Raw genomic sequence first — 16,274 nt, forward strand, 5'->3', positions numbered from 1 at the left:
GAAAAAATCACAAAATCTTTCCCCCCTCCCCCCCTCCCACAATTCTAGGTAGGCTCCGAAGGACTTGTATGTTATTTCATTTTATTTCATTTCGGCGCCTCTCGTTTCTTCACCGGAATGCTTTCTTTCCTTGCATCCACGTGACGCGGTTGCTTGAGGGGGTTTATGTGCCATCGGATTCCGGAAATATTTCGCTCGGATGTAAAGTAGCAACAGGAAGCACTGCTTCACCCTACGTCTCTCAGCCTCCGGCTGCGGGCAGGATAAGAGAACGCGAATCAACAGCGAGCGTAATTCAATGAGGCTCGCCTCGCGCGAAGACACGACTGGATGCCGTTTCCGGTGCGTTCATTGTCAAATCAGTGTCATTATTGAACGTTGCCGTTGCTCGTCGGTTATCAGTTGGCTTCCGGTGCAAAGTTGGCTGCAAACCATTGGATAAAAAGGTGAATCGAGCTTGTTAACTCCGCCAAGACATTGTTTGGTCCTTGGGGGAGAGGGGGGTGGGGCTTAGCATGGAATAGAACACAAATAAGAACGCTATCGAATGACGATCGAAGCGGCTCCTTCGCCAGAAGCGCCACACGAACCCCGTTGTCGGTCGGAAAAGTGGTGGTCCTGAAAAGCGGCTCGTTAAGTGTCGTCTAATTTCCGCTCAATAGTGTTTCTTTGGGGAAGGAGGGATAAAAATAAACACAAGACACTGGGATTAACCCGTAGGCCGCATCACCTCATCGCCGTTCGCACATTGATTGGCGCCGTAAACGGTCGGCGTTGTGTTGTTTTTTTTTTCCTTTCGCCGTTCGGGAACCATTCATGGTGGAGACGCATGGTGGTGCGATTGCCTAATTTCAGGCGCCATTAATCGGCCGAAAGTGGCTATCATAAAATGGCACTGGCCAAGGGGTCGTAAAGAGATATAAATTTATCAAACTTTCAACTCGAACTAAGCGACGTGAAATTCGACCATCCGTGCCGTTATTTATTGCCGTTGCCCGGACGCCAGGCAAAGCGAAGCGGGAGGGGGAGAGGGGGACATCTTCCCTATCGTCCGTTCCGTGATGCGCCGCTGCCGGAACCGGAAGAACTGGGACGAAGGATCAGCATTACAAGGCACGGTGTGTGGGCAATTGTCAAACTGGGCCGTTTTATGACACCGGCGTTCATTCCGGATGCGAGAAGGAAAAGCTTGATAAAAAAAAAAAAAAACGCCACCGGTAACACGCGCGGAGACGAAATAATATTGTACGCAAAAGTCGTCGAACACTTTTACGATCGTCCTTCGTGAGAAGCCTTCTTTCAGCCTCCTTCTTGGCAAATCCGTAAGCCTATCGAGCGCGAGAGGCCGAGACACGTAAGGGAAGATGCTCCAATATGTACCATCTTATCGATAAGCAGCGAAAGTCAAGTTTGAGAAATAATGAAACAAGGCAACCGGTAACTGCTTTTGGATTTGGATTGATAAGATTTCCTTTTAGTCACTGATACGTTGTACAACCCTCGCATGTCTCTCCAAACCCTGAAACGAACCTATTTATTCAACCTTTCTCATTTCGGAACGCATTCCCCTACGGTTCGAGCGAAGCGTTCCGCCGGCGTCCTTATGTTTCTTTTCGCCCTGTGCGCACAAACCCCACGCGGGAGAGGAATCATATGAGATAAAAACAATAAATAACCCCAACCCCAAACCCCGTCGCTTTTGTGCTTCCGAGAGTGTGTGTGTGCGCGCGCGCGTGCGTGTGTGTGTGTGTACGTGAGTGACGGAAAACTTTATTACCGACGTATTACTCCACGTAATCACCATTCTTGCTCGACCGACGGCGGAAAATTGTTTTACTTTCGCTTTACTACGTCCGTTGCATGGTGAGGCCTTTTTTGTCGGCCTCAATTTGAAGCACGCGAAAGGACCAACAGCGATAGAAAAAAAAACCATGGGCAAATGGGGGGAGGGCCGGAGGAAAGCGTGCACTTCGCGACCGAGAGAAAATGGCGTGTCATTGTTCGGTTTATTTATTTATCGAGGCATCCCCCCCTGTGTGTGCGTGTGTGTGTGTGTGTTCTTTCAACTTTGTTTCGCCCCGGGCGCATTGGAAATGGTTTCGATTGATTTAAATTTGCTCCCCCCCCCCCCCCCCCCCCCCCCACGGAGGGGCGGGCAAGCGACGGAGGGTGGGTAAGGGGACCGCGCTGGGAAGATTCATGGTATTGGCCTCCATTTTCGGCGCCTTCCGCATCGGGAGGTCGGAGGTCAAAGAGTGTGTTACGCAAGTCATTGGGTTTCCTCCGTCGTCATCGCGCCACCATTTCGCGTTGGGTTGGGGGGGGAAGAACGCATGGGTGCGTGGGCTGACGGTAGCGTTATTTATGCAGCATCGATGATGTATGGTACACGATCAGCGCCAACAGTTTCGGGAAATGTGGGAGGCGAAGAGTAGGCAGAGCCGAAAGCAGTCAAAGTAGACGGTGGCCTGGTAACCATTTGTAAGACCAATTTTATTCTTCATCTTATGGCTACTAATCAGCAGTTCTTCGTTCGGAGGTTGGTCACCACATCACAAATCGCGCAATGGCGACTGGGCGGTCGTTGGTTGGTCGTCAAGAAGCTTCACTCATCCGTTATGAGTGTGTGTGTGTGTGTGCGTGCACGGTTAAAGGGGAAGTTCTGGTTATTTATCGACGGGGAAAGTTGATGGAAATAGAGATGGGAACAAGTGCCGTGGACTGATGACGATAGGAGGTATGTTTCTGATGAGGTGGATAGCGGACATAGTGAAAAAGGAACACAGGAGAGAGAGAGAGCGAGATAGAGAGCGAGAGATAACTGGAGGTGGTAGGGAAGGGGTAGGAGAGATCGGACTTAGTAGTAACCGAAGGTGATGTCGTGCAGCGGCGCGGAACCACCCTGTGGCAGCGCGTAGTCCTTAGCCAGCTGGTCCAGGACGCTGGTGCTGCGTCCCTGGGCCGGACGGGGCTGGTAGACGGCCGGCTGGGGACGGGGCTGTGGAAGAGGGGCCGGTGCGAAGGCGGGCTGTGGGGCGTGCTGCTGTTCACCGGAATGGAAATGGGAATAACAAAACAAAACAAACATCATGCAGGGATGGACATGGGAAAACAGTCACTCAATGGGAGCTCATGGGTGCGACATTACATTGGCGGACTTGGCGGGAGCGTGCTGCGGGGGAAGGGCGGCCTGCGCGAAAGCGGGCTGCGAGAAGCGGATCTTCGGCTCGGGCGCCACACCGGGGAAGGTCTGCGGGCCAACGCTGCGGTACTCGGCTTCGGGGCGTGCGGGCAGCTGCTTCGGCGAGTACACTACGTCGACGGGGACGGCGTTGGGGACTTGAGCGCGTGGGGGCGCGGGGCCAGCGGCGGCCGGGGAGCCACCGAAGTGGGAGCGTTGGACGTACTGCGGTGCCGGCTGGTACTTCGGCTGAGGCAGCTGCTGAGGCTGCTGCTGGTCCTCGTAGTCGTAGTACTGAGGACGCTGCTGCTGAGGCTGCTGGTGAGGCTGCTGATGAGGCTGGTGCTGCTGCTGTTGGTGCTGATGGTGCGCCGGCACTTCCTGGTAGCGAGGTTTAGAGGCAGGGCGGTGCTTCTGGGGGATGGAGAAAACAACATAAAGTTCAGGTAGAAGAACTCAGATCTCCCAACGCATACCCGACTCAAGGTTAATGCTCCTTAGAAACTAGTGAACCTCAGAGGTTCGAGTTTAAGGCCCTCACTTCTCCATAGGGCAGCAAATTCTTCTTCTCTTCGTGGTAGGGTTGCTGCCCTATACGGGAGGTACGTACCTGTTGGCGCGGTGCCAGCGGCACGTTGTCGTTGTCCTCGTCGAGCAGATCATCCTTGCCAGTCGTTTCGTCAACCAGGGTCGGTGGCGGCACGGTAATACCCTCGCCGGATGGCTGGAAGCCGTACTTGTTGGCGCCGTACTCGACGACCTTCACCTTTCCATTCTCATCCACGTAGCCATACTTGCCCTTCACCTCACCGGTAGCCAGCTTCGTTTCGATCTTGAACGAACCGTCCGCACCCTCGTAGCCATAGGTGTACGACCCGTCTTCGTTGTGCCTATAAGATGGAAACGTGGGCGAGAGTAGCAAGTGAAAGAGATTAACAGAGACAAAGATTTGTGGTCGCAGCTTTTTTTACAACACATTCGTTTGATACATATCTCTAATGAGTTGCATGGAGCCAGATGAGCCACCTCTGACCAACTTTACCGAGATACGGATCCCTACGGATCTACGGAACTACGGATCCCACCAAAAGTCTTTTTATGAATATGTGAAAATCTTTTATCGTTTTGGTCTTATTTTGTCCAGTTTAATCTACTGCTGAGAATTGGGGAAAGCAAGGACTGCTGATTGAAGTCATTCGGCTTTAGCTCAACGCTCTTAAAGGATACACCATCATTGGAGCTTTAACAAGCGTATCGAATGCCAACAGGCTCATGCATTTATGCGTCCTCGCTCTTCCCCTACATCGTACTTCGTGATACGTTATAGAAGCGTATCCACACTCCAGATTAGCTGTGAAATCATTTCGTAAAGCTTCTTAAAGCCATTTGCTTCAGAAAGTGGTCGTACGTTTTGATTCCTTTCTCGTGCGACTCGGGCGACGACAGTGGAGCAGAGACCAGTCATCGCCACTGCTGACCGGTATTTGTAGGGCGGGAGGACATTGATCGATTGCAGGAAAGATTGCTCGGTCTCTTGTGAATATGTGTTTGTGTCCATGTGCGTGCTGGGAATAGGGTACGTGCTGGAGCTTCAGTATCGCTTTCACTGCTCGTACAAAAGCCGCACGCAACGGAAGGGCCGAGAAGACGGAACGGCGCTTCGTCGCGTACGTTCATAAAGCGCTAGCGGCGCTCTGCACGAGCATCCCTCGTGGGGTTTCCGTGCTGGATGCATCTGTTTTTGGTTAGTCCTTTACGGCAAAAGAATGTACCCGACAAAGTTTCACCACATCGTTCGATGGTTGCTGTCGCTAGTGTCCATGGGCAGCGTTTGTGATGCACTTGGGCCATCACCATCCCGCACGGTGCTTTTGCGTTGCTGTCCATCATGGCGGCTTTATCGGCAATCGTTGCATTGATCCCTGTCCATTCTTCGGAGACACGCACTACTCATCACGTGTGGCCATAGCACCTACTCCGAGGGGGGCGCCCTCCCCCCGAGCCTTTGATGGAGGTGATTCGTGAGAAATTGTTTCATCTCGTACCGCTCTGGAGGGGAGCTAACGCGACGGCTTTGTCGGAAGTAAGCGAAACGGCACAAAAATACTTGGTATAACACGTGCTGCCAGCTCAAAATGCGTAGGTTTTTCGCGTATGTCCAGCAGGGCGTAAAAAGCCCGAAGAGCCCCATGGGGGATCCACGCTCGGGATATGACTCGGTCCAAGCCGGCATTTACTCGGTAAATACTTTGAACAATCAACCACAAAGAGGGAACACAAACAAATTTCCTGACGAGCTCCCGCGCGCCGTAACACGTTGCCATTTTCAGGTTCCTCGCACACCTTCCGAAAGCGTACGTGTGTGGGATCCGTTTCCGCAAAAAAACAGCAATAGGACTCGGCCGGGCATCAGGAAATCCCCATCCGCCGGGCGAAGGTGGCCAGGCCCCGAGCCTGATTGAATGGCGAGCGCGTCGAGGGCACACGGAGCAGACAGGACCTACCAGGCGGGGCCATATTGATTTTCCAATCAATAAAACAAGCAAACGGCTGAAGTATCCGGCCTGCTGCGCTCGCAGCGAACCCACGGCCTATCGGCTGAGCGCTCCGGAGCTGTCTTTCTTTCGTCGGGCCACAACTTTCCAACACAACTTCATTCGCTTAACCTCTCGCTACCTCTCGGATGCTGCAGCAACTGCTTTCTTGCCTCCTCATTCGTAGGCTTTTTAAGAATCGTTGGGTTGCCCGTACGGGCAATGGGGATCAACTCGCTGGCAACGTTTCAGACAACCCTCCCAGCCCAGCCCTATCCCAAAGCCGACGGCTTGCAGAACTCGCTCGTAACAACCGGAATCATTAATACCATGCGGAAATGGAATCAGGATAAATGACTGTGAATATTTCGTTGCCGTTTTTTTTTCTTCTCCACCAGGGCTTCGTTTTTCTTCCTTTCGCCCCTCTCCCTTTCGTTCGTTCGCCTGCTTGCTTCTCCACTCTCGGGACAGGTCGAGAGGTGAAAGACACAGGCCGTCTCAGAACGTTCTCCCGGCAAATGGTCTCCCCTTCTTTGGGCGGAGGCAGTGGGTGGGGGAGAGGGTGCAAATACTCCCAACGGTTGGAGGGGACAGATGAAACGGAGCAAAATAAATCAACCGCCTGAAACACACCGAAAGCAAATATATAATTCTAACGAAAAGGAATTACGGCGCGCGTTGGGCCCTCCCCGTTGCGTCGACGTTCATGGCGGCGCTGGAGAGCTTGCTTCTTTTTTTTTTTGTTGCCCACTCGCATTCCCGGAACCTCGCAGGCGCAGGTCGGAAAAACGGTGCTACGTGGGAAAATCTTGTGCTGGACTAGAAGAAAAAACACGCACACCCACACAGGAAGCAGTGCAAAGACGTGAAGCTAAACGTCTGGTATATTCCACGGTTGAGCTGTCAGCTCTTAAGCTTTCCTTTTCCTGAAGTCGGGTGACCGGTCGGGTGGACATTCCATACCAAACGCTGATGGGCCCCCCACCCCCCACCGTTTTGCGGACGGGACCTAATGAACGAGAGCCAGAAGCCGACGTTCGTACACCGGGGAAGCCCTTTTTGACCCACTCCCAATGAAGCGAATGCTTCGGTGGGGGGAAGCTGCGAAACCCATGCGGACCGAGCCAAAAAGTTAATGGATCGGTGGCTCGGAGGATTGGCGAGTCATCAGCAACAAGCGACGAGCGCCGGGTCGTCGCAAATGGACAGCTTTCAGCCGCGCTGACACTCCTCTGAGGGAGCTTGTATCCACGAAATTGAGCAAAAGTGTGTGTGCTTGAAAACTGATACCTGAATCTGAACTCCCCAAACGACGGAGGCTCTTTGTGGTCCAAGGAACTCGAGTGGTTTGAATTTCAAGGTCCCTGCCAGCTCTTAATCGATTGCAATCTTACCTACGGAAACATCTTGTACCCTGCAATTACCGCAGACTACCATGCGAAATCAAAGGATTCCCTTCAGACTGGTAATGATTATTTTTCGTTGAGCTAGTCATACCTCTAACATCCCTGATGGTTTTTTTTATTCAAAAGTACAAACTTAAAATACAAAAACAAACCTGTGGATAACATTTACATTTAACAGCGAGTTGGTTATAAATTTACATAACGTAGCCGTTTCCTTATTTCCTAGCGAATGTAAATGAATGTGTTCTTCTGTTGTATCTTGTTGGTTTAGGTGTTTTGACATTATGTGATCTGTTGAGGGTGGTCTATTTTATCGTGTTGAAGTTTTTCTTTTTCGTTCGGATCGAAACGACATTACGCTTAACTTGAAACAATTATCGAAGGTGCGGGATGGATGGAACCATCATGACCGCCCGCCGATTCTATGGCACTCTAAGGGTTCGTCGTGCAATTTTCGTCGCTCGCTGTCGTGCTTTCTTTGCCCGCTTCTTGCTGCTTAAAGAAGCTTCGTTTCGCGAACTGCGTCCCAAAGCACTCTCACGTGGACGAAGGACGCGAATGAATGGCAAATAAAAATGGCGAGTGGATGTAACAAAAGCAACCGAGGCCCGACGACGATGCGTTTGGGGCCCCGGCAAAAACAAAAAAAAAGGTGCACTCTCTTTCGTGGGGACGGCAAGGTGAGTTAAATGCAATGCGGTGCAACACACGACGGTGTTAGTATACTGAGGTGGTCTTGAAGAGTTTCTTCTTCGCTCCGCCGAAGCCGACGACGGAACCGGGCGTTGCTGCTGCCGGCGAACGCTGCGCCTCGCTGGCCACTGCACTTCCCCGCGCCTCCGCACCCTCGACGGTGGTCCGCGGACCGGTCGGGTTGAACTTGGAGTGAGTTTTGTCGCCCGAGCGCAGCTTGCAGTTGTTGCGCACTGCAGTGAAGCAGCGCTTCCGGTAGTACCCGCTTCTGTCACTACGTGATAGATGAGGAGGAGGTGCATGTGTGTGTGGGTGGGTTGTGTGGGTAGGAAGCATGGTCGGTAAGTCGGGATTAAATGCCGGTTGCAAGTATATTCGGGCAAGGATGCATTTAGTTGAAAGCATGTTTGCAAATGTAAGTGTGTGTGTGTTTGTTTGTAGTTGTTTTTTTTTTTAAATGTTTGGTTTTTGATCCATTAAAGCCAGGCCGGGCATTCGTTCCGCATCCAGCAAACGAGAGCAATGCAAGACCGAAAGAGAAAAAAAAGAGAGACAAGAGAGAGATAAAGAACAAAATACAGTATGGCGTACAACGGAATCGGTACCGGGGAACAGGGTTTTACGACAGCGGGTTAGTAAAAAAAAAGGCCAAGCCCGGTCATCCATCGTCCCTCGCGCGCGAAAGAGCCGAACCAACGTGTATGGTACAGACTTCCGGCGCCCATGCTGCATCATATGATAGTTCTTGTTGTTGTTGTTGTTGTTGTGTGTGTATGCCTGATTCGGTGTATGTGTACGTAAAGGCTATCACAACTGTCCCGCGTGGCCTGGCGTCAGTGACCACCGTCGAGAGGGATCAAAATATGACAGCAGTGTAATCACCCATCGGTTGAAACACGCCGGTGGGTATATCTTCATGTATCGAACCATGTGTTAAAGGCGAAAAGCAACACGGCAAACACATACGCCCGCACCCCCGAGGCCCTCCAGTAATCAAGAAGAAGCAGCGAGCACGGGAACAGGCAGTTGACAGGGCCGGGATTGGACCCGGTTTGCAACTAAGAACTCCTCACGGTTAGAATACACTCGGGAATAGGCTCCACATTCGAACGTGTGTGTAGAAGCATCTTTGTATCAATTGGTAAGGACACTTGTGGGCATACATCACTGGCTGGTTTAAGGTATTAATTAAAATAATCGTCCCGATTGCAGCGATGTTAGAAGCATCCCAGGAATGGGTAGGAAAACACTTTCGAGCGATATTGGAAGATACGAGCAACGCTTACCTGTTGATCTGCTTCAGGATCGGCACTGGCGTCGGCTTTGGCTCCTCGGCCTTGGTACCGATTCGGAGCGGTGCCTGGCGATATTCCTGGTAGTCCTGGGCGAGCACGACACCGGCCAGGCAGGCGGCAGCGATCAACTGAAAAAAAAAGAGCAAAAAATAAAGGGTTCCGCAAAGAAGGAGCTTTCCAAATCTATGGCGCTATGAGGAGGGTTGAGCATACGAGAAAATGTATTGGAATCTTCTTAGCATACCAAGAACAATTTTCACTAATCGAATTGAGGAAACGCTGTATGGCATGCGTAGGAAAGGTTTATCGTAACCTCACCTTCGCCGGCAAATAATACAAATTCCTCTTGCTCATGCCTATGCCGATAGTGCCGGTTCTTCGTAGGGATTTGGAACGAACTTGACTCGATGATGGACATGCTGCAAACGGCTTCGTGATCGATTAAATCGTTATTCATTGTGCGCCACCCGACGGTGCCACACGAATGCACCAACGACCAATGGAATGTGCTTTTCTTGAGTCCTTGTCCGGCCCTGGTGAGCATACTCCCGCCTCCTAATACCCAACCTCGCCGAGGATGGGGACGCCTAGCAAACACACTGGGCAAAGCCTGGTGCCGAATCGATTTGGATTGAAATTAATTACGTTCGAGATATTTACACGAGCCCGTGCCGTGATGAAACTATTTCCGTCCAGTTCGTTTCTCGGATGGGACGAGCACTTGAAGACGTGTTGCCCGAAGGTGCATAACATCGATGCCTTCGCCGGATTCCCCCCGGAAGGCAGGGGCGGAGCAGTGTGTCGAAAGCAATTTAGCTTCTTGAAATCTCAAGTGTTTGCCGGAGTATTCCGGATGGACGCGGCTGGACGTCCGGTGGCTTATCGATTGTGCTGGCTGCCGGTCGGACCTTAGCCGGCCAAGCATATGCCGTACGCAGGGAATAGGAACAACATTCTGCACCCCCGCCTCTTGGGGACCACCTCAAGCTGTCCACCATTGTGTTCGTCCTTCCAGACTGTTGCCGCATCATTCGATTATATGTGATGCACGCGGGAGACATCAAGCGCCCGCAAGGCTCAAAGTGCTCTACCGGTCGAGCGTACCAGCTCGACTCCACATTCCACCGGTCCGGTTTCCGGCTCGTCGAAACTTCATCAGGCTCGGACGACATCTCCAGCGATGCAGGCGATCCAGCATTTTTGCATCCATAAACCGCTCAACTGTGAGTAATCTCGTTGGAAGAAGCATATCAAATGGTTCGCAGGTCCACTCGGTCCTGTTCCTTGCGCCACTGGTATGTATTGACAGGACTACAAAGATCCATCAAGTTGAGCTGTTTACGGCTCGGAAGAAAGGAACGTATAAGTCGCAGATACAACTTTATCGTTCTCCATTCATCTATCATTGAGTGAAACGAATAAAGAACGCCATGACTATAAAAATGAAGCGGCAACTCATAGGAACGAACCGGTATAAACAGAACCACAAACTTACAACCATCGTATGCACAAGATCGGATTTTACTACACTGAATTAATAGGCTTCTTTTAGAAGAAACCTTTCTCTGACGGGTAGAGCTTACTCGTAGGATTATTCAACCCAGCGCGTTGCTTGAACCCCCAACTATCGTCAGTCCATAGGCAAATAGTTCATTAGAATGAGGAAAAGTTTTCTTACCACCCAGTGACGACAGGGTCGCTACCGACTGGCCCAAAAGCTGAACCAACAACACGTGCAGTGGAGCGCCGAAACTTGCTCCCTACATATTGACTGGTCGGCATTTCCTCGGTATGCTTTCTTCATCGCCAGCATCGAAACCTTCCACAAAGGAGAGAACTTTTGCTCGGTCCACGCCTGACTTCCGTGACATGGCGAGCGGTATATTTGTCTAAGCTAGCTTCCACAGCCAGCTGCTGGACGTAAAAGATGCGTTCGGTAAGGATTTTTGTTTGTGCTTCATGTTTGCAGACTTTGGATGGAGGTTACTCTGCAGTTCATAAGCCGCACGTACTTCATCATAGCTGGAAGTCGGCGGACGCCTCACCGGAAAGGGCAAGCAAGTAATCCATTTGGATTGCACCACCAAAACCTCCCTCCACAGCGAGGCGCTCCCCCTCGACAGGCGCACCACGCACCCAGATCGAAGCAACCCCCGGAGAAGTGGCAAAGTCCGGGTTCACTACGCAACTATTTCAATGGCCATAGAATCGGAGCAACCGTCGACTTTATAACTTAATTTTAACTCCATTTCCATCCGTGCCGGGGCACGATGCGAACGGGACAGATCTCGATCACGTTTCGCACTTCTCTAGCGCGCGCCGGTGGGAAAAGAAAAAGACTCCCGCCTGTTTATACTTCATTCCGCTGACCTGGATGCCCCGACCCCCGGGCAGCATCGGCAGCTCGGTAAACTTTCCCAATAACGAATTCGTGCTTGGGAAGTGTGGCCGCTCCGTGTGCCCACGCCGTGTCAGTGAAGCCCCGCCGAGCGAGCCAACTGCAGGAATAAGTTGATTTTTTGCCTTTCCTTCTTCGCCTCCACCGCACACCTCCACGGCAGAGTTGCGGTGGAATGCACTCTTGGCAGCGCGCAGCTCTCGCTAAGAGCTCCCCCCCCCACTCCCGGCAACAATGCGCGGGGCGAAATCAATATCGCACTTTACGAGCGCCGGTAAACTTTACGAGCGAGTTCCCGCCTGCGAAAGGTTGCAAGGAGTCGATTTGCAAGGACCTGACCGCGGCTGGGCCCCTGAGGGAGGGGGGAGGGTAGCGGGAGCGGGCCAGTCAATCTTGTAAATCCTCCGAGCGGTTGGTGCAGTCAGTTACATGCATCGGAGCAACTCCGATGATTGTTCGTATCGATTTCAATAAGACATGTAGGGAAGGAGGGAAAATCACAAACGTCAAACGGTGTGGTTTCACTTTGCGAAATTGTTTTGCTTCTGTTTCGGAATCGCTGATCATATCGCGTTGCGGTAGCCGAAAGCCCGGGCGATGTTGTAACGAACCTAGCATCCAAAGACACGTCAAGTGTTTCAATAATCGATGTAGAAATACACGATCGAAAGCATGGGAAGCATGTTTCACTGCGCGCCGAGAGACGATTACTTTCCATTTCTTGTCCTAGAACCCGCCCGGAGGAAACCAGCTAACCGGAAAGCCTTCATTCGGGCACACATTCTTCCACACCCGCTTACTGTCGTTCACCTTGAGCCTGTTTCCACCAGAGGCGCCTCCAGTTGGTTCAACCGAGGGGAAGATGCGCTGCCACCGAAAATCATTATTTATTGACATCCATCCGTGAACCGTTCAACCGTCGGGCGGACTTTTCCATCTCCCTGGTTCCGGACCCACTTCCGGTTGACTCAGTGTGCTCCACAATACCAACAACACCACCGAATTGGGTTTTGCCAGCGGTGGAAGCGAAAAAAAGGGTCTCTAGTAAAAATAAATAGAACAACCAACTATCATTGGTCGCTGCAGTATTTCTTTGTCAGTTTTATATCTCGCCCCCGAACGGGGTTTTTCGTTGCGAACCGGACAGTAGAGCAACCGCTTTGTACTGCAGCGTACAGCATAGATTGTGCCGGCGGCCATACAGCAGCCACTCCACCCCCTGCTTCAGAAGCTGCTCCACCCAGCACCCGAGCCAATTTCCTCCACGGGAGAAGGGAAACTCTGAGAAGAACACAAGCGAACTCGTGTCAGCACTACTGCCCTAGTGTACGTAGTGTGTACGCCAAACTGAGCATCCAGATAGCCGCCACCCGCACCTCCCCACGGGCTGAAGGTTCGGAATAAATAAACAGTGGGCTCGATCGATATCTCATTTGAGCGGGCATTTTGGTATACGCCCGCCTGAATTGGAACGCTCCTTGTCGAAGGCACGGTGCGTTGTAGTCGCCGATTTGCCAGCATGGCCTTTCGCCTCGCGTCGACGGCGTTGGCTTTGGCGTTGGCTGTGCGCTGTTGCCCGCCAGCTATCTGTCCAGCCGAGAGAGATAATGTGTGCTTTTATGAAGGTGGTTAATTATGCCATTGATGTTTTCTAATGCAATCACTTTCGGTCAAGAGTTTATACATTGAACGTCTATCTAGTCAGACAGTGAGGGAAGTAGATAGAGAGAGGGAGAGAGAGGGTAGGCCGACGGTGGATTGAAAAATGTCACGATTAAGGCTGGTTTAAAATAAGCTCGCAGCACATTCTGGAGCTGCCTCACCCTGTCGAAACGAATTTCCGTTCTCTGGCAATAATTTATTCTACATCCTCAAGCAAGCCATCGCGGATCGTTTGGGTGTGATTGGCTGTTATAGCCGCTCAGTTGCAAGCACTGAAAAGGTTGCATGCTAGTCATGCAGCAACCAGCTCAAGGTTAAGTGATACCGGAAATTGACTTTTGATTTTGGATTTCGCCGTTGCCACCCCAGACCAGAGACGCGCGGGGCTGACGCCGTAGCAAAACTGGTTTTCCAACCGAGTTCACCGATGACGAGGAGAGAGGGTGGTGGGGGTGTAAAGGAGTGTCCTGAGGCGAATTTCGGAACCGCTTCGTTTTGCAAACGAACGCGGGGAGCGAGTGTCCTATCACGATTCGCCGAAATGATTGATTCGAATTAAATCTTCCGGATGGGAGTACGAAACTGTAGCGGTCGTTTTCAAGGAGGCATCCATCATGATATTTGATGAATCAGGACGTAAACATTATAGGTTAGTGTGAACTTCTCAATATTTTTGAGATACAACGACAGCAGAGGTCCATTGATCGAGGAATTACATTTCCCACGTACGTATGGGTAGAAAGGAACCGTAAGACATTTTCTCGCAGGACAAATTAGGTCTTGCTCGCGCTGCCTGTTCTAGGTTGGTGTGCCTCACCAATGAACCGCACAAGTTAGGCTCCACGACACGCTCCGAAAGGTAGCAAAGGTTCGTTGCTTTGGATTTTTTTTTCCATTTCGGATCACAGGCTCAGTTGAGGTTGAGGCGCATTCTTGAAAAGTGAAAGTTGCCGGCTTTGGAGCAGGGAGCTGGGCGTGCACACAATTCGAGCCCCATTCCCTTGGCACCCACACGCACATACACACACACACACACACATACACCTACAGCATACTGTGCCAAGGTGACGACAGGGTGGACGTGTCGGTTTGATAGGAGTTTAATTGTATCAGGCTTTTGTGGGTGTCCGGCGGAGAGTTTGCAGGTGGTTCACATGGGGTCGTTAGTCACGGCTGTGTAGTTCCAGCCTGGTCATGCCGTCAGGTCGTGCGCACTGTTACAGTGTTTTGTGCACTCCGGTCATCGAACAACCCTTTTGGCCCTTACAACCATTTGCCGATGGTCTGTGGAACGACAGCGAAACCTACCAGTTTGAATCCAGTCATTTTGACTTCAACGGCGCAGCTTCGCACAGTGGGATATATGACAGCGGCTAGCTAACGACAGTTGGCCGAGATTTGATCCGAATCCTGCAACAACAACAATGCACGTTTTTTTCGCGGGCACGATCGGTTGCATCCGCCTTTAGCACATACACACAGACGCACGTACGCACACAAAAAAAAACTTCACAACACTGTTGCAAACCAGTCACAGTTTGATGAATTCGAAGAGGATCGTTCTCTTTGGTTCTTTTCGTTTGATTGTTTTATTTTTAATCGATCGAATCGGAAAAGTGCTGCTGCTGCTGCTGCTGAATGCTGCCGCTGAATGCTGAATAGTGCTGCTGCTGGGGCTACTGCTGCTCCTGCACGTTCGGACACACCGGAGGCCGTGTGTCGGGCTGCACAAAATAAGGTACTGAGCGCAATTAAGGCCTCTCGAATGCTTTTATACAAAGGACAACGATCCGTGGTGTTTGAGTCGGCAGCGGGTGGTGGGAAGGGGGGGAGAGAATAGTGGGGTGGCATGGGCAGACAGGAGCTCAACTGGTAGGGCAGTCAGCCAGCTAGCCAACCATCCACCACGCAACCCCCCAACACACACCCCCTACACACACACACACACATACAATCCTCCCTTTCGCTTCATTGCTCTTCACCCGTCCTTGTGTCACCACAAGATCGGTGCTCGGTTCGGTTTCGGTTCGATTCGGTATTTTTCACTAAACCTTCCCTCTCCCCCCCCCCCCACCCCCTACCACCCTCTTTTAGCACTCACCTACCCCTCTGGAGTCGTTTTGTTACATTTACAGTTACTCTTATTACTGGTAGTTTTATTACTATTAGTCGCGCCGGGCTTTTGGAAGCGTGCAAATAGAAAATCCACCCTTCCACGACTCCCCAGCCCAGCCGTAGGGTAGGTGTTGGAGCCTCGGTAGCGTTGGTTCCCACACCCTGGAGTACCGGAGGGGCAAAACAGAGAGCTAGATATAGCGAAAGCGAGATAGAGAGGGTGAACCGCGGATAGTAAGATCTCGTAAAGAAAGGCAGCAACAAAAAAAGAAACAAAAAAAAAAAACAGGTACCTCGTGCCTCAAGCCGGTAGAGAACGCGGATTTACTTGGACGCTCTAGGTCAACCCCGGGGGCGAGGGAAAAGGTGAACGGCAGTTTGGGGTGGTAGGAGACCGATGCCACGGAGTGGAGGAGCTGGCATTGCAAGAGAATCGGAGAAGGAGAGCGATGGCGAAGTGCTTGGTGCCGCCAAAGGAGGAGGGATATAGGCGATGTAATGGCTATAGGCCGCAGCCTGGGTAATAGTAGCCTGCCGGTTTCACAGAATCCCATCGAGAGCCGAGCGCGCGCGTGCACGCCACTGCACACTAGGCGTCGGGGCGAATGCACCAGATTCGGGTTACCCAGCAGGGCAAGCCGCCGGGACCTCCTTTCGCCTCTGGGTAATTGTATACCAACGCCGACCGCCATCTGGCGTTGGAACCGCCGAAGCTCGAGCAGTGCCGTCGCTATGGACCGAAACAGGCATGGACGAAACAAGCCCACCGTGGGGTGGGCACCACACAGCCTGGTCACGTAATGCTGGGGCCTTTGTTGCGCAGCTTGCGCGCATCGACATCTTCTTAGTAGCGTGCGCGGTTCTTGGATCGAACGTAGCCCCAAAGCTCTCCGAGCTCGCCGACACCCTTCCCATGGTAGGTTCGGCTGCGTTCAGGAAGTAGACGTCGAGTGCACGTAACCATTTGCCACCGCCACGACTCCCGGGATT

General features: G+C 51.9%; 1 protein-coding gene across 1 annotated transcript; it reads right to left on the reverse strand.

The window, feature by feature from the left end:
* Nucleotides 1-2,857: 2,857 nt before the first annotated feature.
* Nucleotides 2,858-14,495, reverse strand: LOC131290406 (putative cyclin-dependent serine/threonine-protein kinase DDB_G0272797/DDB_G0274007). The gene is made up of 5 exons (XM_058319561.1): nucleotides 14,478-14,495; nucleotides 9,101-9,300; nucleotides 3,792-4,071; nucleotides 3,149-3,595; nucleotides 2,858-3,040 (listed from the first exon to the last, which is right to left on the reverse strand). The coding sequence occupies exons 1-5, from the start codon at nucleotides 14,493-14,495 to the stop codon at nucleotides 2,858-2,860; spliced, it is 1,128 nt and encodes a 375-aa protein (XP_058175544.1).
* Between the last annotated feature and the right edge of the window lie 1,779 nt (nucleotides 14,496-16,274).

This window comes from Anopheles ziemanni, chromosome X, assembly GCF_943734765.1.
Source record: "Anopheles ziemanni chromosome X, idAnoZiCoDA_A2_x.2, whole genome shotgun sequence".
Taxonomy (NCBI): Eukaryota; Metazoa; Arthropoda; class Insecta; order Diptera; family Culicidae; genus Anopheles; species Anopheles ziemanni.